The 25,371-nt window shown below is 55.4% G+C and overlaps 5 protein-coding genes across 5 annotated transcripts; 3 read left to right on the top strand and 2 right to left on the bottom strand.

The window, feature by feature from the left end:
- Window positions 1–404: 404 nt before the first annotated feature.
- On the top strand, window positions 405–2,852 carry IE81DRAFT_342949 (FMN-linked oxidoreductase; the record flags this gene model as incomplete). Its single annotated transcript, XM_025515723.1, has 8 exons — window positions 405–523; window positions 626–970; window positions 1,070–1,496; window positions 1,590–1,737; window positions 1,820–1,923; window positions 2,005–2,027; window positions 2,119–2,569; window positions 2,660–2,852. The coding sequence occupies exons 2-8, from the start codon at window positions 784–786 to the stop codon at window positions 2,850–2,852; spliced, it is 1,533 nt and encodes a 510-aa protein (XP_025367235.1). The 5' UTR covers window positions 405–523; window positions 626–783.
- Window positions 2,832–5,552, bottom strand: IE81DRAFT_245356 (WD40 repeat-like protein). The gene is made up of 5 exons (XM_025511264.1): window positions 4,962–5,552; window positions 4,776–4,894; window positions 4,195–4,694; window positions 3,949–4,113; window positions 2,832–3,869 (listed from the first exon to the last, which is right to left on the bottom strand). The coding sequence occupies exons 1-5, from the start codon at window positions 5,333–5,335 to the stop codon at window positions 3,090–3,092; spliced, it is 1,938 nt and encodes a 645-aa protein (XP_025367234.1). The 5' UTR covers window positions 5,336–5,552; the 3' UTR covers window positions 2,832–3,089.
- Window positions 5,553–8,561: 3,009 nt separating this feature from the next.
- IE81DRAFT_245324 (hypothetical protein) lies at window positions 8,562–11,276 on the top strand. Its single transcript, XM_025511263.1, has 8 exons — window positions 8,562–8,653; window positions 8,749–8,944; window positions 9,032–9,101; window positions 9,180–9,251; window positions 9,331–9,378; window positions 9,459–9,509; window positions 9,593–9,646; window positions 9,722–11,276. Exons 2-8 carry the CDS (start codon window positions 8,801–8,803, stop codon window positions 11,221–11,223), a joined length of 1,941 nt encoding a protein of 646 aa, XP_025367233.1. The 5' UTR covers window positions 8,562–8,653; window positions 8,749–8,800; the 3' UTR covers window positions 11,224–11,276.
- Window positions 11,277–12,189: 913 nt separating this feature from the next.
- On the top strand, window positions 12,190–23,179 carry IE81DRAFT_325915 (cytoplasmic dynein heavy chain 1). Its single transcript, XM_025514658.1, has 13 exons — window positions 12,190–12,797; window positions 12,880–13,281; window positions 13,344–14,223; window positions 14,286–15,840; window positions 15,920–17,772; window positions 17,837–17,965; window positions 18,050–18,816; window positions 18,880–18,990; window positions 19,061–19,074; window positions 19,142–19,426; window positions 19,501–19,605; window positions 19,672–20,417; window positions 20,495–23,179. The coding sequence occupies exons 1-13, from the start codon at window positions 12,467–12,469 to the stop codon at window positions 22,845–22,847; spliced, it is 9,531 nt and encodes a 3,176-aa protein (XP_025367232.1). The 5' UTR covers window positions 12,190–12,466; the 3' UTR covers window positions 22,848–23,179.
- IE81DRAFT_368581 (hypothetical protein) lies at window positions 22,930–25,079 on the bottom strand. Its single transcript, XM_025517165.1, has 2 exons — window positions 24,055–25,079; window positions 22,930–23,960 (listed from the first exon to the last, which is right to left on the bottom strand). The coding sequence occupies exons 1-2, from the start codon at window positions 24,989–24,991 to the stop codon at window positions 23,101–23,103; spliced, it is 1,797 nt and encodes a 598-aa protein (XP_025367231.1). The 5' UTR covers window positions 24,992–25,079; the 3' UTR covers window positions 22,930–23,100.
- Window positions 25,080–25,371: the final 292 nt, after the last annotated feature.

Raw genomic sequence — 25,371 nt, 5'->3', positions numbered from 1 at the left:
GCGACAGCAAGGTCGATGACGCTGCAGGTGATGCTCCCTCCGTAGTCGTAGACGGTCCGTGATGGGAATCAAGAGTCTGCTCCGAGAAGGAGGGACAGGCTTGAACCCTGAACGGCTATCTGCATGCTGCAGGTCCTGTGCGAAGTGCTGAGCTGCAAAACGCCGACCTTTTCACGCGCTCGACCGGATTTGGGATGCTCTTCTGCTGACGCTGCTCTTGCTGCTGCTGGCGGTGGTACGCGCTGCTTGCGCACCTGCTGCATGCTGCTGCTCCACATCGTTCACGATTCACGCGATTTGCATTCAGCCGCGTGAATTGCAGCTACGCAAGCTTGGACGGTGGGACGATTGCGGGGAATTGATTCGCTAAGATGTTAAATTGGACCTTCATTTCGACAGCTGTGGTCATGACTCGCGACCTCATTTGTGATTCGTGATTCCCTTCAGCTACGAACGCAGCTTGACTTCCACCAGTCCGTCAGTCAGGATTCTGCAAGATTCGCGACTTGCTCCTGTGAATGAAGTGAGTTAGGTGAAGATGACCATGCCCATGCGAGGTTGGCTCGACGCCGTGGAGAAGCTTCGGCTCACCTGTCCAGCTTGGTCCCTCTAACGTTGTCTGTAGTCTCGACATCAATCCGCGTGTCTTCTATTGTTTTCATCTCGGCCACAGATCCATTTCGGCATTCACGCGGGGGGGTTACATATCGCTTGTCCATCACGTCTCCCCGTCCCAACGTACACAGCACCTGCGCAGCGCCAGCATCACTGCCCGCTTAGAAAATGTCCGAATCAGTAAAGATCCTCTCTCAGAAGCTGGACTTCGGCAATGGCAAGGTCGCCCCTAATAGGCTGGTCAAGGCTCCCATGGAAGAGATGCTGGGACGATTTGGTGGGAGCGCACCGACTCCCGCCCTCCTGAAATTGTACAGGCACTGGGCCAAGGCTGGTTGGGGTATGGTCATCACTGGTGAGCACCGAATGTATGCGCGCTCTTTCTGCGCTGCCGATGTCGAATGACTGAGACAGTCAAACAATGACCTGGCCCTGTGCTCATTTTGATTCTCAGGCAATGTAGCTGTGGATCGGACGCATCTTGGTTTTCCTTGGGACATCTCGTTTCCCTCGCCGCCTCATTCTGATGCTCTCATCTCAGACTTCAAAGCGTACGCCGAAGCATCTTCGGGAAGAGACAATTCATCAATTGACGAGGCAGATCGCCCGCTGGTAGTGGTACAGCTGGTCCACGCTGGCAGACAATCTCTACGAGGCTCAGGTCGAGCTCCTTGGAAGCCAGCTTTGGCCCCCTCTGCTGTCCCCATGAGACCTTCTGAAGGCATGGGCGTCGTCGGCAAAGCGCTAGACTGGCTTCTGTGGGGTACGCCGAGAGCTATGACCCTGCCAGAAATCCAAGAGATGGTGAACCGGTTCGCAGCTGCGGCTGAGGCTTGCTCCAGGGCTGGATTTGATGGAGTTGAGCTGCATGCCAGTCACGGGTGTGTACAATCACAACAACGCTTGTCGGATCCAGATAGTACAATGAGCTTACTGTAAACATCCTCGCTGCTTCCGCCCGCTTGATCGTCCAGCTATCAGCTATCAGCTTTCCTAAGCCCGAGGACCAATCTTCGCACCGACGCATACGGCGGCGATGCCCAGAGACGAGCACGCATACTGCTTGAAATTGTCACTGAAGCACGCAAACGGGTCCCTCGAGGATTCCTAATCGGTGTAAAGGTGAATTAGCCGCGAGGAAGCTGTTCGGCCCAGTGCACAGAAGATTCACCTGGCGTCACCGCCCATCCATTCCATGCTGCAGCTCAACTCAAGCGATTACATTCAAGGTGGATTGACGGAAGATGATGCATTGCTCAACGTGCGTTGGCTGGCGGAGCATGGTGGAGTTGACTTTGTCGAGATCAGGTACGTCTGCTGCTGCTGCGCGCGCGGGAGCCCTTCTCCGAGGTTGCCCTCGCTGACTTCAAGGACTTCATTCTCACACAGCGGGGGCAATTATGAGAATCCTAGTATGTTCGGAATGCGCAGCTGAAAAGACTGGCAGATCAGATAGCTGAAGCACCCTACACAATCTCTAACCCTCGGCCTTCTGGCGGTCAGGCTTCATGACCGAAGGTTTCGACGCCGAGGAAGAAATGCGCAAGTTGCAAGGGGACACATCGGTATCTGCACCACAGCGAGGCACAGAGGCGTCTCAAATGCAGAAGGACCAGGGCGCCCGGAGTGCTCGTTCTCATGCTCGGGAAGCATTTTTCCACAACTTTGCTAAGAAGGCGCGGGACAACCTTCCAGCTTCAAGCTCGACCAGGTTGATCGTCACTGGTGGGCTGAAGACAAGAGCAGGAATGGCGGGCGCGATCGAGAATACTCATGTGGATGGCGTTGGCATCGGTCGGATGGCTGCTGTGTATCCGGACCTGCCTCGAAGGGTGCTCGACCAGAATGTTGTAGACGACGAAGACCCCAGAGCGAACGGACCTAAGTACGTCATTCCTGGATCAGGACTGCTGGGCTACATACCGATCAAGTTTGTCGGCGCGGGTTGGGGAACGTAAGTCATATGAGCTGAGTGAATCGTCTTCCTGTTCTTTTCGCTGGTCGCTCACCGCTCCTGCTTGCCTGCCCTCTTTGCCCCGGCCAGAGTGTGGCATAACGGCATGATGTCCTACCTCGTTCTAGACAAGAAGCCCGACGTCCACGCCAGTACGCCTCGAATCTTGCTCGGCATTTTTGCGCCGTCAGTGCTTCAGCTACGCATACACGCGTTCATCGCTGCCATACTGGTCTTCCTCGTGGCTTTCCTGCCTGGCGTCGCTCGACAGAAGACCGTGTAGTGGTGCCCGGATGGTCGTCCCTAGCGCTGGAAGAAATTCCCTCTGATCTCGAGGTGATCTTGCGGGTTGGGACAAGTTGATGTCATGCCTATACTTCAATTCATTATTCGACGGAATCCCGACATCCATCGTCCAGATGTGCCAAGTAACACCTTGCATGCTACATCAGGGAAGGCATGACGCATTCGTGACTTGAACGGCAACAGATTTGAAAGTTGAAAGGCGCACAAGGGGAGCTCATCGCAGCTTCTGAAAGGGATCCAAGGAGGAAGAGGATGCGCGAGATTCAAGTTGTGTCTTTGTAGGAGTATTCAAGTCCCAGAAACGAAGTGTCTCGTCTCCAGCGCCCGTGACAATGCTTTCTCCGTCCGGACTCATGGAGAGATAGAGAACGCGCATGGTATGCCCTGTGAGAGTAGCCACTTGCGACATGGTAGGGTACTTCCAGACTTGAATTTGATTTTGGACTTTGCCGGTCGAGTAGCCATGGGTGGAAATGATCTCGTTCGCTGTCTTGCTCCATGAAAGATTGCACACTTGCGATCCCGTGTCGGTCTCCGAAAGCATTTGGCCAGTGATCGTATTCCAGAACCTGATACGCATATCCGCTGTGCCTCCACCGGAAGCCAGTAGGCCTTGTTGGTGTGGGCTCCAAGCTATGGCTTTGACAGCGGCAGTGTGCTCAGCAAAGCGATGCAACGGGACTGTGCTCATGCCGTCCCACACAAGCAGCTTGTTATCGTTCCCTCCACTGGCTAATTGGTTAGTCGTTGTGTTCCATTTCAGCCCGCAGACTTCTTGCTTGTGCGCCTTTAGCTCGGCGACCCAGTGCTCAGGAACTCGTGTGTCACGGTGGTAGATGACCTTGTCTCTCGAGCCGGTTGAGAGCAGTCCCAGGTTCCATGCCAGCGCACCGACCCGATTCTGGTGACCCGACATTGTGCGCACCCTGCTCTCGTGCTCCACATCCCAGATCTGGACTTCGCCTTGATCAGTACCCACCGACAAATACTTGCCCTGCGTGGTGGAACGGCGAAAGTGCATGTCAGACAAGAGCTTCGGCAGAAGCAAGTGGCTGAGCACCTTGCATACTCACGTTGTTGGACCAATTTAGTCCGGTGATCCGATCATCGCCATCCGTCAGATCAACGAGCTTCACAACCGAAGACGTCTTGGCTGACCAAAGGTACACGCATTGGCCGAGAGCAACAGCGAGCACGTTCAGCGGGGACCAGTCGACCAGGTTGAGGTAAAAGTCATTCTGCCGATTAGGAAGGGGAAGCAGGGGAAGCGGTCAGCTGATGCACCTGCTGGTGACAGCTTGCGCACCCGACCAACTCACCGCCAGATCAGGCGCATCCAACACCTTGAACGCGACCTTGCTTAACGTCCTTGCCGGTTTTCGAGGGTGCAGGAGCATCCGCTGGCTCTCAAGGTTGACAGGACTCAGGCTGTATGCGGAGTGAAGGGGAGAGTCGAGCGAGGCGACCTGACCCCGCTTTGTGGGTGAAGTTGAAGCAGCTCCGAACAGGCCTGAGCTCGAGCGTCCGCCTGCAGATGCTGAATAAACCCCTACGCGCTCCGATCCTCCACTCCGACCAGGAGTACCTAAGCTCCGCGACGAAGAAGGAGAGGGTGTATGCGAGTAGGTAAGAAGGTTTTTCTTCTTCGGTGTGGTTGGTCCAGCTGGGTGATCCGTAACCTGCCCGGTGCCTCCAGCTCTATGAGACGGACCAGCGCCGTTCGCGAACGGAGCACCATGAATTCCGGCGACCAGGTCACTCGCGCCCGGACCAAGCAGCTCAGTTGTCAGCAGAGATGAGAAGGTGTGGTCGGCTTCTTCTGCGCAGGAGGTACACAGTGTAGAGTGAGCAACCCAGACCGGCAAAATACAAGGCACGTAAGCCAGGAACTGCGACGCACCTTTTTGAGCATCCATGTCCACTGCCATCTTTCGCTTTTGCCGCTTTTTAGACGCGGCTTCATGGACACCTAACTGATACGCAGTGGTTACATCGGTGCCATTCCGAGCTGGGATGAATCTGTAGGCATCACCGCGACTCAGCACCAGCGCATATATGCGCATCTTGCAACTCTTGCTTCACTCACCTGTCACCTGTGATCTTGGCCTTCGCCCTTTTTGGCGTCCCTGGGTGGTCTGAAGTTGTAGCCGATGAGCGTGCGTTGCTGATGCCGCTATCGTCAACAGCGGTGGCAATGCTCGAACCAATCATTCCTGAACTTTGCACCCCCAAGTCTGGACCCTCGACAAGCCGACTCGAGCTGGCGTGCCCGGATTGTCTTCGAGGTTGTATTTCCAGATCGCTGATGCTGGCCAAGTTGTGCTGTCTATCATGTGCGCGAGAAGCTCTTCCGCTTGAGTCACCGGCGGTCTGCAATTGGTGACGAGATGAAGAGGGAGAGGAGCTGCCAGCCCCAGCTGAATGCGTGCGCAGACGGCGACCAAACTCAGAATGATACATGCTGGGCACCGCTTCCAGGTCGTGGTGGCAAGGTGCGCAGATCCCCTTCAGGTGATGTCAAGGGCAGTGTTGGGTGAGTGACCAGCCGTCTCGCGGTGACAACGTTCTGAGGACCTTGGGAAGTCGCTTGCCTCGCCCGCGACTCTGCTCAAAAGCGACTCATGACTACCGTATTTCCCGTTGAATCGTCTATCACGATGATGCGCTGCTGTTGTGTATATGCGGTAAGGATCAGCACGCAGCATCTAGGAGCGTCGCGATGCTCACACAACAATCGTGCATCCGTTCACGTGACTCGGAGGACCCCACAAGCTCCGCGGCCATTCGGAGAAGCGTCTCACGTGCTGCGTGACCCTGAGAACAAGCAGCATCTTGAATAAACACCCGCCGTGCGCGGGCGCGTGATCGTATGCGCGGGGCTCAATCAAAAATGAGAAAAGTGACGCTTGCATTCAAGATTCAAATTCAAATTGCATCCTAGCTTACTCGTCACGATTCAGCATGCATTCAACAGCCAAACAGTGGGTGAGTCAAGAGTCTGATGAGTGTGGTTCGTTCAATTACGAACGAAAAGCAATCAAGAATTGAATCGATGCGTGTGTCGTGATTCACGTGATTTAGATTGTTGTACTATACGGCCAGCACCTGTTGATGAGTCTTGCTGAAGGCACCACTCAATCAAAATGATGCGCTAGCTCACCGCGCGTGGCTCAGCAGCAGGGCATTAATTCGTGGTGGTTGTACGTGACACAACGGCGCGGTGCCTCCACAAATGACCCTGAAGACTCAAGACTCTTGACTTGACTCAAGAAGACTGCTGTCGACGCTTGGCGCCCGCGTGCCTATATGAAAAGAAGGCTCTATCCCTCTTCTACAAGTCACGAGTCTGATGAGTCACGAGTCAAAGTGCTCGATCATCAGCTATAGTCAAAAGTCAAAAGTGCACGTATGCGTCAGTCAGAACGGGGTCTCAACTTCCGAAGCTGTCATTCAGCCCACGCGTGCTTCGATGCATGCAATCAAAATCAAGCTAGTTAGCGTGCATGCAGACGCGGGATCGGCCGTTGAGGGAAAGGTAAGGGGGTTTGCGCGTTTAGATGCTTAGACGTCAGCCGCCGCGGGCTCCAAGGAAAACGCCGCAACACCTGCCCCGGGTGTCACCAGCAGCCCTCACCACCTCGTCCTCTGGATCGCTGAATTCGTGATTGGTTGGATGTGCGCCGCGAGCGCGAAGACTTCAAGTCGAGCTCAGGGACGGCTGTCCCCAGTGAACCGAGCTAAATTTGTCTCGCTGGCAATGGACGAGTATAGTGTCATCGTGTACCTTGGATGGTCCCTTGATTAACAGCGGGGCACCGGACCCCACCGCGGCGCGGTCACGAGTCTGGATGGCGAATGCCAAACGAACACCAATCACTGTGAATCGCGAATCAGGATAGGATATGTATGGAAGCCACACGTCCATGCTGCATGGAATCTACTGCTGTATGAAACTTCGACCGCGGCAGAGCTGGTGCGATATCCATGATGAGTCATGGAAGGGCTACAGCAACGATGCCCCATTCAAGCGATTCGCGATTCAGACCCGAAAGACAGGCACGTTGTGGCCAGCACAGTTTTTGTGCATGGACCTCAGAAGTGAGGTAATGGGGCGCTAGGAGCGCTCAAGCTAGAGCTGAGGAATCCATCCAGCCAGCGAGTGCTATTCACGCTATCAATCAAGCGCTCGATTTGCTTCTGCTGTCAAGGTGCCGCGGCAGGTTGTCAGGCTGCAGATGCATCGACATGGGCGGGCACCTTCATCAGTGATCGATTGATGCCAGAGGGTTGGAAGAAGTCTGCGCTGAGATTGCCACACTGCTCTGGCGCTGTCCAATTGCGACAACTCTGACTGTTAGTCAGCCGTTGGATCGAGCCGGCCAAGACCAAACCTATCTACTTGCGATTGACTGATATGCAAGGCATTCTCCCATGCGACGCATCAACGCAAAGCAAAGCTCATCACGAATCAACTCGTATGATTCTGACCGAGTAGTCAGAGTGCTGAGCGGATAGGCAGCCCTCCGCGCAGCTCACGTCCTAGCAAAGAGGAATCAAGGTGCTGGACTCACGACTGCAACTCGCTCGCCTTTGAGGGGGAGGAGCCTCATCACAAGACACTGCTCAAGGCGGGCTGATGTGCTCGCAAATCAGCGTGCCTCGATCTTGGTCGAGTGCCATCACGCAACAGCGTGCAACCTAGCCAGCAAGTACCTTTGACCAGCAGAAACGCTCGGAGCGCTGCCTGCAGCGCGGCAGAGCGCAACAAACCATGCGCGCGAGCGTTGGCCTGCTGTGTTCTTTCAGCTATAACGGACAATCAGCAGCTTCGATAGCAAGAGCTGGCACACTCATGCAAGTCAGCGCACTCGATCCCTGCTGCGCACTCCAACGTCTCCATTCGATCAAAATTTTGCACTCCGCCAAGTCACGAGTGTGTGGCCCGTCGATCGCTCACATCATTCGGCTGCATCTTCCACAGGCCCGTCTCCTTCAGTCCAAATCGCTTGAAGCTCGACCGTTGAGGCCTCGCCCACGATGCAACACACCTTCAGCGCAACCAGTCTGGCTCTTGCAGCGCTTCAAGAATGTCAAGGCAGCTGCCCTTCTCCGCCACATCCTCAGCTTCGTGGCCTCATTCCCGCCCGGATCGATCAAGCCGTCGTTCACTCGGCCGTTGAGGAGCTGCACACGCTAGTCGAACTCGATCCAGACCATCTGTCACCCGTCCGTTGAGGGCTGTGCTACACACGCTACGCATGCTGACCCAAGCTGTGGACCTGGTCTACCACGGCTCGAATGCGCACAATGGCGCCTCGCTGGCAACTTCAGTCAACCGGGAGAGGCGCAACCCTCAGCGCAACACGAACATGCCAGGAGTTCGCGCATCCCACCGTCTGCCAAGGCATTTGGAACGACTCGCTATGGACTCATCGTGAGATGCGCGCCAGCAACACCGCTCGCTACAGAAATGATTCCGGGCACCTAGCCAGCGACACACCCTTCGACACAAGCTTGCTTTCGAGATTCGACAACTTAGCATGCAGGTGCTGAGTCCAACAGCATTCCTGAGCGAGTGCGCCTCGAGCAGGTGCTTCGGCGCGAACAGGCCCCACAAGCTCACCTCAAGGATCAAGATTCGGTCTACTTCAAAAGGGCTTGACTTCGCTCGCTCGATTCCTCTTCCCCTCTCTCTTCATCTTTCGCGAATCTCGATCTCTCCGCCGCTTCTTTGACGAGAACGCTACTTTGAGCTCTTCATTCTTCGAGAACCCGATTGTACGTATTACGTGGACGCCGACGCGGACCATGGCTTGCTTCCGTCTTGTCGACGTCGGTGCTCACTCGTTGCCTCTTCTTCTTCTTCTCTCCAGTTCAACGAACAGCCGCTTTTTCTTCTTCGCCCTTCCTTCAAAACAATCAACAATGTCGGCTGTTCCTCCTCCTGCCGACCTTGCACCTTCCACGCCACCACCCCCATCTTGCCCTCCCCCGCCCATCCCTCCTCCTCCTCCTCTTTTCCTTGGGAACGACGAGGACGACGAGGACGAGGACGACGTCTTGCCCCCTGTGAGCGTGCAGTGTGGCAATTACCCAAGACTCTCGCTGGCCACAACTCTGACATCGTTCTCAACCCATCTCTCTCCTCGTCCACAGCCCGTCAAGAGCGAGGCTACCTCGTCCCAATCTTCTCTGGATGATTGGGAACCTGTAACACCTCCTTTGCGTGAGTGGGTTCCGACTCGTGCAACAACGGCAGAGGTCATCCAAGCTCATCCCCTTGGTATTTTCGCTTCTCTCACAGCATCATCAGCCCCTTCGGGCACATCAAATTTATCACTAGAACCGTCATCCACATCACTCTTATCAACCATTCGTGAGTGTCAACGCTACGCACGCTGCCGGCCAGCATCTTTCGTGCACTCGCTGACCTTTGCGCCCGTGTCCCGCCGCAGCTACTTTATCCACGGACGGACGCTCGGTCAAGTTGGAGTGCGACCACGGTAAGTCTCACTTGACCGAACGTGGGCTGGAACCGCCAACGATGACTCACGATGGCTACCTCCTGTCCCGCGCTCTACAGGTAGTGCACCTTCGGACGCTTCGGCGCCATCTGGATCTGGTCACCCTGTTGGTGAGTATGACCTACGCCCATCGTCCCCGAAGACAAGTCAAATCGAAGCTCACGCGATACCTCCCTGTATTTTGTGACAACAGTCGCTGCCGCCGCCGGATCGGGCGCATCTACGGAGATTCATCACTCTAGAGACGGTGCGTTCTGATAAGACTCCATTCTACAGCATTGACAACGTGACTGATCGAAGTCTTCCGGCGCACCGACTACAGAAGACTCTGCCAGTCGAGCCATGGAGGCCAGGCTTCACATCCGCCTCCAGCTCATCAATCGCGAAGCTCAGCCTTTGCGCACACGACATTCGTTGGCAGAGATTCAACAACACTCGCTCCAGCCAATGTCGTTGTTGAACGAGCAATGCGCCCACTCTGCTCGCGGCGCGATCTGCAGAGCTTGCGCCACCAAGTCGCTCACTGCCCGCCTGGACGACTTGGACAAGCAGGCCCGGAAGGTGTTGGACGAAGAACCGCAGCTTCCCGAAGGGGTTCTCAAATTCATGCTCGCCGCCATCGTCCACTACAAGAAGGCCATTTGCGAGCTGGAATACGAGGACCCTAGGAGAATGTTGTCGTGTCACGCCTTCCAGGCCGGCGGTCAACAGCCCGAGCGCGAGGAGGATGCGAACGAAGAGGACGAGGACGAAGAGGACGAGGACGAAGAGGACGAGGTCGGTGAGATCGACGCCGATCATGCCAGCGATGGAGATTACTCGCCTCCAGGCGACTGGATGATCGACGACGTCAACGACCAGGACGACGACGACGATGATGAAGATGGTGGTAGCTCGGACGACGACCTCTTGGAAGAGACCTCCGCGACGCTGGCCACTTCTCGTCGTGGGGATCGAACCTCAACGCCATTGTCAGAGGGCTCGTCTGCTCTGTCCGACGCGCCATCGTCTTCAGCACCATCAAGGCAACGCGCCCCTAGTGAGACCGAAGGCCAACTTCCTGCGACCAAGCGCAGGCGCTTCGGTCAGACCGACGCTTCCTCGTCGTCGCGCGTCGCCGCAGCTGGATCATCTTCCAACCTGCTGCCGTCGTCGCCGACGCCGACACCGACGCCAGCGCATCAAGCTGGTTCGTCCTCCAACCTGCTGCCCTCTTCGCCAATCTCGGATGCTAGCCCATCGCATCCGACTGGTGGTCCGCTGGCTGGTTTGTTGCCCTCTTCGCCTGTTCCGACGCCCAACCCCGCGCCGCCACAAGCAGGTCCAAGCTCAGGACCGAGTACACATGGCATCTCGTCATACAACTTCCTGATCGCGGGCACCACCTTCGCCTGCCGCACCGAGCTTGCTGGTTCAGGCTCGGTAAAGGTGACGGTGGGATTCATGATCGGGCACGACGATTGCTATCTGTCGCCTGTGGCGGTCCGGAGGCTTGGACACGCCTTGTTCGGAGCAACAGGTCCTGCCCAAAAGACCTTCAGACTCCACTTCAAGGCTTTCAGCCAGTGGAAGGGGGGGCGCGCCGTGTCCAAGACGAAGCCGGGTGTGTTCGAACTGATCCTCAAGCCGGACAACTTTTCGCGAGGTCAGTTCGAACGCTGGAATCGCTTCGCTCCGCTTGCAGAGAAGAACAACCTCGATTTTATCTTTGGGGTCGATGCTCTGCAGCGGATGTCGCTTTTCGAGCACGATGGCGAGCACTACCTTCGCCAATCGTCGGACGGACACATGGTCCGCTTGGCCAAGTTCGCCCCACCTTCGTAGGTGGTGGCCACTGGCGCTTCTTATTACCGTTACAGTCCCTACTGCGTTCAAGTATCGTCTTGCGCAGAGATATCAGATTATCCTTCCCCAAGCAAGACGTCGCCCCTATCTCCTTATCTGTATATTAGATCTCGCACGACTCGGCGCACCTCCCGCGCCGGTACGAGAGCGCCTCAGCGTCCGAGAATTTATCGTTACTTCCTTTCTTGTTGCCGTTTGCCGTGTCGAGCGATCTCTACTGGCACTGAGCCTCGCTTCGTTGGGGACTTTGGGGTTGTCTCTTATCCACAGGAGTATGCTCAACTGCCGATCGAGCGATTTCAATGTGGCGCCGGAAGCGTCCTGGCTACTTGTGATACTACGACTACTACCACAAGCATGCTGTTGCTACTACCGCAGCTCCCCATCTTTTGCAATGCGTCTCAGGACTCGAGTCGTGAATGTTCAATACATCCACACGGGGTACTATCAGAACCTCGACTGACATGGATATCGACAAAGTTTAGACCAGAAACGTTCGAGTCTTTGAGTCTCGTGGACTGATGTGTTCGAAATTGGTATGTGCAAGTCTAGTCTTGAGTCGTGGGTCCCGGTACGCTTGACTCAGACGCTTGACTGGTCCTTCACGTCACAAATGGAAATTCACATCCAAGCTTTTGATACCTAATCCATAGACGGTCCAGGGTCTGATCAAGGTCTCAAAAGTGACCTTGGGGCGTGGATCATGCATGGAGGTTGTTCAACTCTTGACTGGTACCGGTAAACTTCAGCTGGCTGTCGAGTCACAAGTCTTGAGTCTTGTGAAGGTGTGGTCAAAAGTAGGCTTTGCGGTGCAAGGTACCGCTGTAGGCACATGCAGCACGTGCCGCGACCGCACCACGCGAACAGATCCGTATGCATCGCTTTGTGCAACGCGACCTGCGTGGATCGTGCGCGGAATCGCGAACGATTCGACAATCACGATCACCCGCGCTACATCCGGTCCTTTCGCAAACCTGCCCTCACTTCGCCCCTCATTCCGCTATTTTCTGGTTGTGGCTCGCATTGCACGATACGATTCAAGCAGCACGAAACCTTGGTCACGATTCCATCGCCCAGCGACCCGCAACACCGTATCGGTGGTGTGTTCGCGCCCGCCAGTGCGCATCCACGCCAGCCTGATTGTTCAGATCAGTCGGGTCCGCAAACGTGGTCCTGACGCTGGTTGCGAGCACACCATCTTTTGGTTCTGCATCTCGCCGCGATGGCTGCGGCAGATGGAGGCTTGCCGCCATCGGCGTCCATCATGTCTCTCAATAGCAATGCCAATGGCGCTGCAGGCTCGCGCGCGAGCATCAGTCGTTTCCCTATCGCTCTGATCAGGGCCTACCTGGAGTTACTGTTGCCGGTGGTCATGGCAGCTACACCGGCCGCCCTTGAAGAGTCGCTGTTCTCATCTTCCCTTGGCGATGTCGACGACGACGCCAAAGGGGACGGCTGGCACTCCGTCGCATCTGCATTTGCCACGGATCCTTCCACCATGACAGTGTACATCGACAAGGTCAGAAGAGATACCAGCGGATCAGGTAGCGACGGTGAGTAGCGCTGCATTGGCTCAAGCAAGCCAAGAAAGGTTCGCCAAGCTCAATGCCGGCCCGCTCATGCTTTACCGCACAGGACTCTTCGAGTACCGATTGGATACACACCCTACGTATAGCCCGCGACACGTATCTTCGATAGCCTTGATCAAGCGCGCAGGCGCTCTCGATCCGGCTCTTCCCCTTCAGCAGCAGGTTCACGTTCTATCCCTGTTCGGTCCCGCATCTGAAGCGGGCAGGCACGCCAGCGCTGAGGGCGTCGCCGCCGCGCCTGAGCTAGGTCGTGAAGATGGTCGAGGCGGAGAAGAGGAGGGCACCACGATCAACATTCGAGAGTCTCCGTACGAAGCTTTGCACTCGGTGGTGCACCACGTCATGGCGCCTTGGTTTGACGCGTACGTCAGCAGCAAGGAAGACGACTCGAAGACTTCTGCAGCCAAGGCGGCCAAGCCCAAGAGTAAAGATGCTGATGCCAGGATAGGTGCGTCTTTGCGCGTTGATACCTCTCTCGAGACAAGCTAACGTGATGCCAACTTCACGTAGGTGTGCCCATGGCCAAGCGAAAATTTGCAGAGCTGGAGCTCAGCTTGCTGCACCTGCAGCAGAACGTCGAGATTCCAGAAGTGTATCTGAGCTGTCACCCTCAAGTCCGTGCCACAGTCGAGAGGTGTCAAGCAGCAAAAAGCAAGGCAACTGTGGAAGAGGTGCGCCCGAGCTCCCTCCTGCAGGACAGCACGTTTCTCAACCAACTGCAATCGGACGTGAACAACTGGGTGAAAGAGGTGCAGTTGGTTACACGCCTCGATCGCGATGTCAGCTCCGGTACTGCGTCACAAGAAATCAATTTCTGGCTTTCCATGGAGCGCGCGCAAGATCACATTGAGCAACAGCTGCGATCCGAACCAATCACCCTCACGCTTGATATCTTAAAGCACGCCAAGCGCTTTCACGCGACGGTCTCTTTTCTGGCCGACACTGGCCTTAAGGACTGCACCGAGAAGGTCCAAGCCTACAACATCCTTATGAAGGAATTTCCGCTTGACAGCCTGTTGTCAGCCACTGACTTTGACAAGTGCATCGACGCCGTGCAAGCTGTCTTCAATCACCTCAACAAGAAGATGCGCGTAAGCCCATACCCAGTCAAACGCGCCCTTCCGCTGGTCGAAGCCATTTCGCGCGACGTAAACGACGCCGTCCTCAAGATTTTAGGTGCTCAACGGGTGATGTATCAAGACTTCTCGCGGTTCTGCGACACGATGCAAGGAGCTGGAGATGTCTTTGCAACGTGGGATGACGTAATGCGCGAGTTCGTCAACATCGCACGTGAAGTCACGCGCAAGCGCTCGGAAAAGTTCATGCCCATCAAGATCAATCCCGCACATGCAAAGCTGCGGGAGAGACTCAATTACTTGAGCGCATTCAGGTGAGCACCGGTTTCACGCTCGTCATGCGGCAGTGACTGACCTGAACGCCATCGAACACCAGGAAAACGCATGAACAGCTGCGTGTCATGGTGACTTCAGGGCGGGGAATCGCTCTAGCCGCGAGCGGTGGCCAGACAGGTCTCAACACCAGCGGCATCGCCAGAACTCAGGCGAGTGCCCACGCCTTCTCTGGAATACAAATGGCCGACGAAATCACAGACGCATTTGACGTCGTCAAAGTTGTGGACGTTCTGGACGTTACCGATGAGGGTACTGCAATATGGTCTGCGGCCGAAAGTGCTTACAACGAGCGCGTGGCGCGTGTGGAAAATGGCCTCATTGCAAGACTCAGAGACTTGCTCGGCCAGGCTAAAAATGCTCGGGAAATGCTCAGAGTCTTGAGCCAATTCAACACTCTATTCGTGCGCCCCAAGGTCCGCGGCGCTGTACAAGAGTATCAACAGCAGCTCCTCAACAGCGTGAAGAGCGACATAGCGGGTCTGCACGACAAATTCAAGGCTCAATACCGTCCTTCGGAAGCCAATCACATGTCTCAACTGCGCGACATCCCTGAAATTGCGGGTGCGATCATTTGGGCTAGACAGATCGAAAGACAGCTCATGGTGTACATGAAGCGTGTCGAAGACGTGCTTGGAAAAGGCTGGGAGCTATATGCCGAAGGCCAGAAATTGCGATCTGAAAGCGAGACATTCAGTCGCAAGCTTGATACCCGTCCCCTTTTCGACGGGTGGCTGCACGACATCAACAGGCGCGACATGACCATATCCGGACGTCTCTTCGAGGTTTCTCGAAATCGTGCCACTGGCCAGTATTCCTTGGGAGTCAATTTTGACCCTCAAGTCATAGCGCTCTTCAAGGAAGTCAGACATTTGTCTTGGCTTGGATTCCAAATTCCGCACCTGATCAACAACTTGGCGCGCGATGCAAAGCGCGTCTATCCGTACGCAGTCAGTCTGATGGAAACCGTCCGAACTTATAATCAGACATGCGCACAAGTTCGGGAGCATCCCAGAATCGCTTGCCTGCTTGCAAGAACCCAGACCGACGTCCACAATCTGATCACATCGGGCACTACACTGCGGTGGGAGCACTTCGCGAACGCGTACGAGAGTCATCGAGCGATTGCAGCCTACTTGCCAGCTTCGTCAACTGCAGGTGACGGGCTGCGAGACAACAAGCAAGTCAGCTATGTGAGGGCTTTTGCTAGCGCTGTGAGCGTGTTCCAAGATCAGACCAACGCACTCATCAATATGAATGGCGAGACCTCCATCTTGGTCGACGAGCTGGCAAGCTGCACCTACACCCGCTCGGCTTTTGCAGAGAGGCTTGCCAAAATCCAGAAGACCATCGATCGTCTCAATCTAGACGGATACCCAAATCTTGACGACTGGGTTGCCGAGCTCGACGCGCGGATAGAGCAGGTCCTCATGGAGAGGCTGCGCCTGATTTCCATAGCTTGGTGCGAAGAATTTGCGCGAAGCGAAGAGACTCGGGAAGGTGGAAGTGCAGGTGCGGCACACCGCGAGAATGGAGCTCCTGGGGGGCGCCACCGCCGTCGCGATGTCAAAGAAAACCGACTCTCTCCGGCTGAGAAAGTGAGTATAAATTGACGGTCATGCCAGGCGGACCAGTCGCTTCAGCTGAACGCCGCTTTGTCACCCTCGCTTTGCGCAGGCCGCGCTTGAACGCGATCATGTCGAGCTATCACCCGTCACACACGAAATCAGAATTAGGAACCAAATTATCTATCTGGATCCGCCTATCGAACACGCTCGAGCCAGCTGGTTCACCCAACTTCATGACGTCTTGGGAGTAGCTTGCGGCTTGCGTCGCGTACAGAGCGCACGCTACGAGATGGGCGTACAGATGCAAAAGCTTGCTAGGGATGTTACGACCGCCGACGTCACGTACGCTGGACTGTTGACCCGCTTCGAGGACACTACTTTGAGCCGGCCTTTCGCCCTTATCGAAGCCAAGGTACAGGAGGTCGGCCGCTACGTCGCCAAATGGCTGCGATTCCAAAACCTCTGGGACCTTGAAGCCGAGCATGTCTATGCTACTCTGGGCGATTCGCTCGCTCGATGGCAACAGCTGCTGGCTGGTATTCGCAAGACGCGAGCAACTTTCGACACCTCTGATACCCAACGAGCCTTCGGAATGGCGGTCATAGACTACGAGCAAGTTCAAAGTAAAGTCAACGCAAAGTACGATGCTTGGCAGCGCGATGTGCTGAATCGTTTCGGAACAAAGCTGGCTGCAGAGATGCGCGAGACGTATGCGGCCATTCGCAAAGCCAGATACGATTTAGAGCAGCACAGCATCGAATCCAGCTCCACTGCGCAGACGGTCACTTTCATCACGTTTGTCACGGACTTGAAGAGGCAGACCAAGAAGTGGTCACCTCAGATGTCCATCTTCGCCACTGGTCAGAAGACTTTGGAGCGTCAGCGCTACATGTTCTCGCAAGACTGGCTATATGCAGATCAGGTGGAGGGTGAATGGAGCGCATTCAACGAGATACTGGCTCGCAAGAACTCCAGCATTCAGGAGCAGCTTGCAGGGCTGCAGATGAAGATCATCGCCGAGGACAAGATTGTGTCTGACAAGATCGCGGTGCTGGTTACGGAGTGGGAGCAGCAAAAACCAATAGAAGGCACGCTTAAAGCGGACACGGCCTTGAATACGATCAGCCTCTTCGAGGGCAGGGTTGCTCGTCTGTGCGACGATCGCGATCTCGTCATTCGCGCGAAGGAGGCCCTGGACCTGGAGCACACTCCGGACGATCGTGTTGAGCCCGTACAGGAGGAGCTTCGTGATCTCAAGGCAGTATGGACCGCCCTCTCGGGCACGTGGAGCCAGCTGTCTGAACTTCGTGATAGCAGCTGGAACAACGTGCAACCTCGCAAACTCAGACAGCAGCTCGATGGTCTGCTCAACCAAACAAAGGATATGCCAAGTCGCATGCGCCAATATGCGGCTTTCGAGTACGTCCAGAACATTCTTCGAGACCTGCTCAAATCCAACGCGCTGATCTCGGAACTGAAGTCAGAAGCGATGCGCGAGCGCCATTGGCGAGCTTTGTTCAAACAACTTCAAGTGTCCACGCCCTACTCCCCCACCTCGATGACGCTAGGCATCGTGTGGGACTTGGGTCTGAAGCGTCACGAGCAAGCCATCAAAGCGGTCATTATGCAAGCACAGGGGGAGATGGCCCTGGAAGAATTCTTGAAGGAAGTGCGTGAACGGTGGACCAGCTATGATCTCGATTTGGTCAATTATCAAAATCGCTGCCGATTGGTCCGAGGATGGGACCAGCTCTTCCAGAGCGCAGGCGATCACCTGTCTGCTCTCAAATCCATGGCAAATTCGCCTCACTACAAGGTCTTTGAAGAAGAAGCAGCTCTCTGGGAGAGTCGCCTTTCTCAGGTGTCCGCCCTGTTCGAACTCCTTCGCGATGTCCAGCGACGTTGGGTGGATTGCGGAGGGATATTCAGTGGCCCTGAAATGCGGCACATCTTGCCGGTAGAGTAAGTCGGCGCCGTCGTCTGCAGCGATGACCCATCCACACTAACCGGACTCCAACCCGCGCAGAACATCTCGCTTTCAAGTCGTTGATACCGAGTTCCTCACCATTACGAAGCGTATCAACAAATCTCCCTATGTACTGGATGTGATCAACATCCCCAGCATCAACCAGTCTCTTGATCGCTTGCACGATCTGTGCGTTTGATGTGTTTGCAGCAATGCTCTGTATACTCAAGCCGCTGACGTTTTTTCCCGAGTGCCACATTCTTGCGATCACAGGCTCGACAAGATTCAGCGTGCACTTGGAGCATTCTTGGAGAAACAACGCAACGTGTTTCCGCGCTTCTACTTTCTTGGCGACGAGGACCTGCTTTCGCTTTTGGGCTCAAGCAAAGACGTTATGCGAGTGGGAACTTACATCGCCAAGATGTGGCAAGGTGTCGCCTCCGTCATCTTTTCGGACGACAGCAGCCTCATCGGGGTGCGCAGTCCTCAGGATGAGTATGTTGAGCTAACGAGATCAGTGCCAACGGCCGGCATCGCTGTACATGAGTGGCTGCAGGGGCTAGAGACTGAGCTCCGCAAGTCTGTCGCATTCGCTAGCGAAGCTGCTCTTGCAAATTTAGCGATGTTCTTTACCCCCTCGTCCTTCGAAGCTGAGAAGCTTGTCGACTGGATCGAACGTCACATTGGCCAAACGACGATCTTGGTGCTCGGCATCCAGTGGACCAAGCTAGTTGAGCATTCCCTCCAAGAAGGCAAGGATGGCTTGTCCGCAGTGCTCAACCTGGTAGAATCCGCGCTGGATGCACTGGCTGACAGCGTAGTCCAGGACTTGCCGGCACTGAAACGCAAGAAGATCGAAAACCTGCTAGTCGAGCTGGTTCACGAACGTGACGTCCTTCGCGACTTGGTCTCGCATGGCACGAAGACCTCAGATGATTGGAGATGGCAGTCTCAGATGCGTTATTACTCTGAGACGTCTACGGGGACCGGAAACGCACCCAGCGCTCGCATCGAGATGGCAGATGCGTCCTTCTCCTATGGTGCGTCGTGCACGTGAAGCCTGCTTCGATCTCTGCGCGCTCACAGATTCCTTTCCTTTCCAGGTTTCAACTACACAGGAGTGCCCGATCCTATGGTGATCACACCGCTCACGACGAAGGCGTTTGGTGTCTTCACCCAGGCTTTGAAGCAGTCGCTCGCGGGCCGCAGCGAAGGTGAGTAGTGCGTTTGCTGCAAAGAACAAAATTGATGTTCCATTAACGCCACATTGCTGATCATTAACAGGGCCTGCTGGTACCGTGCGTATTGCGAGAAATTTTGTTTGTGGTGGCGCTCAAGATCACTGATTACTTCTGATTCGCACAGGGAAAAACCGAGACTGTTTCGCTTCTGGGGCGCCGCCTTGGGAGAGAGGTCATTGTGACCTGTTGCGGAGAAGAATTCGACGCCAAGTCTATTTCCAGAGGGCTCTTAGGCTGCGCTCGAGTTGGCAGCTGGGCCGCTTTCGACGAGATCAATCGTCTGAGCCCCAACGTATTATCATCAATTAGCGAGGACATCCTCTCCTGGCAAAGCGCTCGCCGACAAGGAGGCGGCGCCATGCTGTCTGGCCAGTCGGTGGAGCTCACACCAGGCGCAGCTGTTTTCATTGTAAGCGAGCTGCGCATCGATAGTCTCCTCGTAATGAGACCTCCACTCACATTGACAGACTTGATCTCTCCTAGACGCTCAATCCCACCTATATCGGTCGTGCGACGCTCCCGCGGTCACTCACAAGGCTCTTTCGAACTGTCGTCATGGCCCAACCAGACAGACAGCAGATTATTCAGGTCCGTCGACGTATCATGCGTGTCAAGGGTGATCAAACTGACCCGATAGTCCCTTCCACATCTCAGGTGTTGCTGTATGCAGTCGGTTTTCGAAGTGCCGAGTTGCTCGCTCGAAAGCTGGACCCCTTCTTCCACCTTCTCGAGTCGACGCTGAGTAAGCGCTCGCACTACGATCTCAATTCGCTGAGGTCAATCAAAGCTACTCTCGCTGCGGCAGGGCAAGTGAAGCGAGCGCAAGGCACGCAAGAAGCATCAGGTCAGACGGTCGATGTGGTAGAGCAGTCCCTTGCAGTCAGCGCAGTCATGGGAGTGATTGTGCCGAAGCTCGTTGGGGAGGACGTCGCGCTGCTAGGCGCGCTGCTCGACGATGTGTTCCCGGGTATCCAGTACCAACCTCCTGCGCTAGATGAACTTCGCAAACACATCTCCGACGTATGCCTTGAACGCCATCTCGTCTGCGATGGAGTATGGCTCGACAAAATCATTCAGCTGTACGAGATTCAGCGCATTTCGCATGGTGTCATGCTTGTTGGGCCCTCCGGCACAGGCAAGTCGGTTGCATGGTCGGTCCTACTCGAAGCTCTCCACCGGCTGGAAGGCATCGACGGTGTCTCATATGTCATGGACCCCAAAGCCGTCTCCAAAGATGGCCTATACGGAACGCTAGATGTGACCACTCGAGAGTGGACCGATGGTCTCTTTACAAATGTCCTGCGCCGCATCGTCGACAACGTTCGGGGGGAAAGTGCGAAACGCCACTGGATTGTCTTCGACGGTGACGTTGACCCTGTTTGGGTAGAAAATCTGAATAGGTGAGCCCAATGTATGCGCATCTCGCCTTTCCCTCAGACTGACACGCCTTTCTCACTTCCCGCTTGGCCATCCATAGCGTGCTTGATGACAACAAGCTGTTAACGTTGCCCAATGGAGAGCGCATCGACTTGCCTTCGAACGTTCGCGTCATGTTTGAAGTTGAGCATTTGCGCTTCGCGACACCGGCCACAGTCTCGCGCTGCGGTATGATCTGGTTCAGCGAGGAAAGCGTCACGCCAGCGATGCTCTATAAAAACTACTTTGGACACCTTCGAGCGAGACCTCTCGGCGCGGCCGACGACGACGACCTTGCCCCTTCGACTGCTAGGAGAGACGTAGCGAGCGGTTCAGGTGACTCGCCTGCGTCAGCAGAACTCGTAACACAACGCATCGTTGCCGACGCCATTGAGACCTTCTTTGCTCCTCAAAGCCTGATCGACACTGCTCTTGCGCGCGCAGAAGACTTTTTCCACATCATGCCTTTCACCGCGAGCCGCGCCCTCACTACTTTGTTCTCCCTTATCAATAAAACAGTCCGCAATGTGTTCGACTACAACCAGCAGCATCCAGACTTTCCTCTCGCGCCAGCGCAGATAGGGGCGTACGCTACCAAGCGCCTGGTGGTCAGCGTAGTATGGTCGTTCACCGGGGATGCGAAGCTGCACGTCCGTGCAGAAATGGGAGAGTTTCTCGCGTCTCAAACGGGGGTCGACATGCCTCCTCTAGACAACGGAGCATCCCTCATTGACTTCGATGTTCAAGTCGCCACGGCAGAATGGTTCGAGTGGACAACGCGCGTTCCGACCATCGAAATCGAAACGCACGCAGTGGCAAGCGCAGACGTCGTCATTCCAACCATGGACACTGTGCGCCACGAGGAAGTGCTCTACTCTTGGCTGTCAGAGCATAAGCCTCTCATGTTGTGCGGTCCGCCCGGATCGGGCAAGACTATGACACTATTCGCCGCCCTGAGGAAGCTCCCAGACCAAGAAGTTGTTGGTCTCAATTTCTCGAGCGCGACTACCCCTGAGCTCATTCTAAAGACCTTCGACCAGCACTGCGAGTATCGCAAGACGCCGAACGGAGTCATCCTCGCACCCAAGCAGATCGGCCGCTGGATTGTGCTCTTCTGCGACGAGATCAACCTGCCAGCCACCGATCAGTATGGAACACAGCGAGTCATCTCTTTCTTGAGACAACTTGTCGAAAGAGGCGGATTTTGGCGTACTTCAGACCTCGCGTGGGTAACGCTGGAGCGGATTCAATTCGTAGGGGCATGCAACCCACCGACGGATGCTGGCCGTGTCCCGCTCAGCCAACGGTTTTTGCGTCACGCTCCCCTTGTCATGGTGGACTACCCTGGCGAAGTCTCCCTGAATCAAATTTACGGAACCTTCAACCGGGCTCTCTTGAAATTAGCACCGAATCTCCGAGGCTACGCCGAAGCACTGACGTCGGCCATGGTCGATTTCTACCTTGCCTCTCAGAGCCGTTTCACGCCCGACATGCAAGCTCACTACGTCTACTCGCCACGTGAGCTGAGTCGATGGGTTCGCGGTCTATACGAGTATCTCAAGCCAGTCGACGACACCATAACTGTGGAAGGGTTGGTCCGAATTTGGGCACACGAAGGTCTGCGCCTGTTCCGAGACCGATTGGTCGGTGAGGATGAGAAAGAGTGGACGGATAGCCAGCTTGATGCTGTTGCTTTGGCAAGATTTCCAACCGTAGATCAGAATTTGGCACTCGCGCGTCCTATCATCTACAGCAATTGGCTCACCCGCAACACCAGCAGTGTAGCTTTGCCCGATCTGAGAGCGCACACCGTCGCTCGTCTGGCGCAGTATAGTGAAGAAGAGTTAGAGACTAGGCTCGTGCTACACGACTCAGTCATGGCTCTGGCCACTTCCGTGGATCGCGTCTTGCGTCAACGTCAAGGACACCTGCTCCTCATCGGGTCATCAGGCAGCGGACGAACCACCGTGACTCGTTTTGTCGCCTGGCTCGTGGGGCTCAGTGTCTTCACCATCTCACCAAGTCGACGGTACGGAATGGCCGACTTTGACGAGGATCTCCGCGGAATCCTTCGGCGTGCCGGAACGCAGGGCGAGAAGCTCTGTTTTATCATCGACGAATCGCAGGTCCGAGATCCAGCCTTTTTGGAGCGCATGAACACCCTGCTGGCCAATGCCGAGATCCCGGGGCTCTTCGAAGGAGACGAGTACAGCGCCCTGATGACAGCTTGCAAGGAAGGATCACAAAGGGACGGACTGATGCTCGACTCCCCAGACGAACTGTACTCTTGGTTCTCGAGCGAAATCTCCAAGAACCTTCACGTCGTCTTCACCTTCAACCCCGAACAAGGGGTCGGATCCAGAGCAGCTACCTCACCCGCTCTGTTCAACCGCGCGGTTCTTATATTCTTGTAGAATTAAAGGTGGCCACAGCCTTCTCAGTCCCGTTCATCAATATCTCGTTCGACGCCGTTCACAACGTCGTCCTCTCAAAGGGCACAAGAATGCAGGAGCCTGCATTGATGTTTGACGTGGCAGGCGCACCTGTGGTTACGCGTCCCATTTGATATGAGTCGTCATGTGCATGACATCGATAATAGATTTTCTAGCTAAGTGAAGAGTGACAAGCGTCGTAAAGACCGACGCAGTCCGTGCTCGGCGTGCCAAGTCACAATGAGACACCGACGAGCCAGCCTATCTGCTGTACAAGTGCTCGATGGTACATTTGGAAGACTTGTCTGATGGCCCTCTCCTCAGGACCGATTGCTCCAGCATCAGCTATATCGACGCTAGGCGACACTCGGTTGCTGCTCATCAGTACCGAGCTCGCACTTGTGACACCAGAACCTCCCAGAGTCTGTAATGCGCTCAACCAGCCCTTGATCATATCCTGACCAAAGATCCTGCCTTGCTCGTTGACAGCTCCAGATATGCGCTTCAACAGAGTAGACCAGCGATGAAGCAGATAAGGAGCCAGCTGCGAAATCAAAGTGTTGGGCGATGCGCGTGACAACATCCTAGCGTCGAGCAAGGAGCGTAGTACGTCATGACCCGAGCCATCTGTTCGCGGTGCCGACCCCCGATATTCGTGAGGAGAAGGTGCTGTGTGAGCGGCAAAAGCCAGCGTAGAATCAGGAACGGGCGGTAGGGTGGCCTGAATTCGGAGTAGACGTTCAGTGAGGTCGTGAAGGAAGGAGAACGTGGTGCTAGGGTGAATGTTGTCGATCTGATCAGTGTTCTCGTTGCCGGGGGTATCATCAAAGAGTCGGAAGAAGCCGATGGCGCTGGTGACGAAGTCTTGCAGGGGATTCCTGATTCTGCTCCATGCCCACTCTGCTCTGACTCCTGCGCTCGTGGCACTCGGGATTGCTGCACGAACTTGCCGCTCGCATTCGTCCAGCGAAGCCCCAAATGTGGCAATGGAAGGCGTGGGCATGTGACGAAGCATCTGAGCTGGCAAGGCGGAGTCGGTAGAATGAGCGAGCAGGCGTGAGAGTAGGACCAACAGGGAAGGTCGATCCAACATAGCTATGTACGTCCAGTGTCGTGGTGTGTCAGTCTCGCAACGCAAGTGATCATCACGAACCAAAGTAGCTGTGAGATTCGGGAACTCATGACTCACCAAGTAGCTTGCCAAGATCCACCTCTGGGTCGTTGCCACTCTGGGTCGACTCCGCGCTGCCAGCTGCCGAGGCAGGATGACGTGCCGCCCATTCCTTGTCACTCGACATGCGTCCGGAAGTGGAGTGCTCCAGTCCATACTCTGTGGAGGCATCACGAGTCGTGCTGTGTATGGTCATACCCGACCTCATTCGCTTAGGCAACACCTGCCTAGCTTCTGACCTTCCGCTCGCCCCATCTTGTAACCTGACGGTAGTGTTCCAGGACGAGCCGCTAGCTCTGGAATCCAATGTTTCGCAACCGTACCTTGCGGGCTCCTCTTCTTCTTGCATGTCTACACTCTCGTTTCGCCCTCTTTTGCGGCGTATAGCAGTCGCCGAAGAAGACGAAGGCAACAAGGCGAGGCGCTTCGCTGATGACGGCGCCTTAGAGGGTACGTCGGCGGGCTTATTGAGGTGCAAAGCAGATCCGATGTCATGGTTCGAGGTGCAGTGATGGCTGTTATGCGAGTGGGATGCGCTGAAAGAGTCTGGCGGGGGTGATGTCTTGGCACTGACTCGTTGCTGTGAGGTGATGCTCGGAGCACTAGTGTAGCCAAAGGAACCCCAGCTGATGCGACTCGTGTTGGATGCCACCATGGGCGGAGCAGATGCGAAGGATCCGAACGGAAGAGATCGACGAGTCTGAGGTGAATGTGAAGGGCCGACGCCGTTGCTGCAGAGCATGTCTGTGCTCGGGCTCCCTGTTGGAAGTGCTGCATGATGCTGAAGATGCTGATGTCCAGTACTGCTTGAGCCGTGCGAGGGCTGAGACGTGTCTGTCCAGAGTTGGGATAGAGAGGCTGCTTCGCCACCTCGCCCAGGCGTATGTGGCATGCTTGCAGCTGTGTGCGCAGCCTGTATGCTGCCAAGCGATGAATCCAAAGAAGCCATCACCATTATGGAAGTGATGAAATCGGAGTCTCATATGTTCACGTCAAGGATGAGGATGTGAGCCTCAGATGGATTGCAGGAAGAGATTCACGAGTCATGCGTGTCGAGTTGAATCACGAACCTGCATGCAAGCGTGGATGCTATGTATGCGACGCGCACGCGGACCTCGGCTTGGTGGACTCGCACGTGATGTGGGTATGGGTCGCGTTACAACATACGCGCTGTGCTGCGCGTTGGAGTTAAGAGTGGCAGACTCCAGGTAGCAGACTTGAATAACAAAGCACTCGTGATCTAAATCGTAAACTTCACGTCTCCAGATTTGAATTCTCGACTCTTGATTACAATCAAGAATGTCGTGTCGAGTGTATTTCAAGATCAGGGATCAA

The sequence above is a fragment of the Ceraceosorus guamensis genome (genome assembly GCF_003144195.1).
Source record: "Ceraceosorus guamensis strain MCA 4658 unplaced genomic scaffold IE81scaffold_81, whole genome shotgun sequence".
NCBI classification, from domain to species: Eukaryota; Fungi; Basidiomycota; class Exobasidiomycetes; order Ceraceosorales; family Ceraceosoraceae; genus Ceraceosorus; species Ceraceosorus guamensis.
Note: the sequence above shows the minus strand (reverse complement) of the source record. Positions and strands in the feature narration are given on the sequence as shown.

What these genes read in the sequence shown, in the direction of transcription:
- IE81DRAFT_368581 (XM_025517165.1), bottom strand. Translation starts at nt 24,991, where the DNA reads ATGGTGATGGCTTCTTTGGATTCATCGCTTGGCAGCATACAGGCTGCG. An exon ending in GGATCTTGGCAAGCTACTTG is followed by an intron (nt 23,961 to 24,054) that starts GTGAGTCATGAG and finishes GGACGTACATAG; the next exon opens with CTATGTTGGATCGACCTTCC.
- IE81DRAFT_245324 (XM_025511263.1), top strand. Translation starts at nt 8,801, where the DNA reads ATGTCGGCTGTTCCTCCTCCTGCCGACCTTGCACCTTCCACGCCACCA. An exon ending in ACCTGTAACACCTCCTTTGC is followed by an intron (nt 9,102 to 9,179) that starts GTGAGTGGGTTC and finishes CTTCTCTCACAG; the next exon opens with CATCATCAGCCCCTTCGGGC. An exon ending in CAAGTTGGAGTGCGACCACG is followed by an intron (nt 9,379 to 9,458) that starts GTAAGTCTCACT and finishes CGCGCTCTACAG; the next exon opens with GTAGTGCACCTTCGGACGCT.
- IE81DRAFT_325915 (XM_025514658.1), top strand. Translation starts at nt 12,467, where the DNA reads ATGGCTGCGGCAGATGGAGGCTTGCCGCCATCGGCGTCCATCATGTCT. An exon ending in CAGCGGATCAGGTAGCGACG is followed by an intron (nt 12,798 to 12,879) that starts GTGAGTAGCGCT and finishes TTTACCGCACAG; the next exon opens with GACTCTTCGAGTACCGATTG. An exon ending in TGGGTAGAAAATCTGAATAG is followed by an intron (nt 20,418 to 20,494) that starts GTGAGCCCAATG and finishes GGCCATCCATAG; the next exon opens with CGTGCTTGATGACAACAAGC.
- IE81DRAFT_245356 (XM_025511264.1), bottom strand. Translation starts at nt 5,335, where the DNA reads ATGTATCATTCTGAGTTTGGTCGCCGTCTGCGCACGCATTCAGCTGGG. An exon ending in GCCAAGATCACAGGTGACAG is followed by an intron (nt 4,895 to 4,961) that starts GTGAGTGAAGCA and finishes TGATGCCTACAG; the next exon opens with ATTCATCCCAGCTCGGAATG. An exon ending in TGGATGCGCCTGATCTGGCG is followed by an intron (nt 4,114 to 4,194) that starts GTGAGTTGGTCG and finishes CCTAATCGGCAG; the next exon opens with AATGACTTTTACCTCAACCT.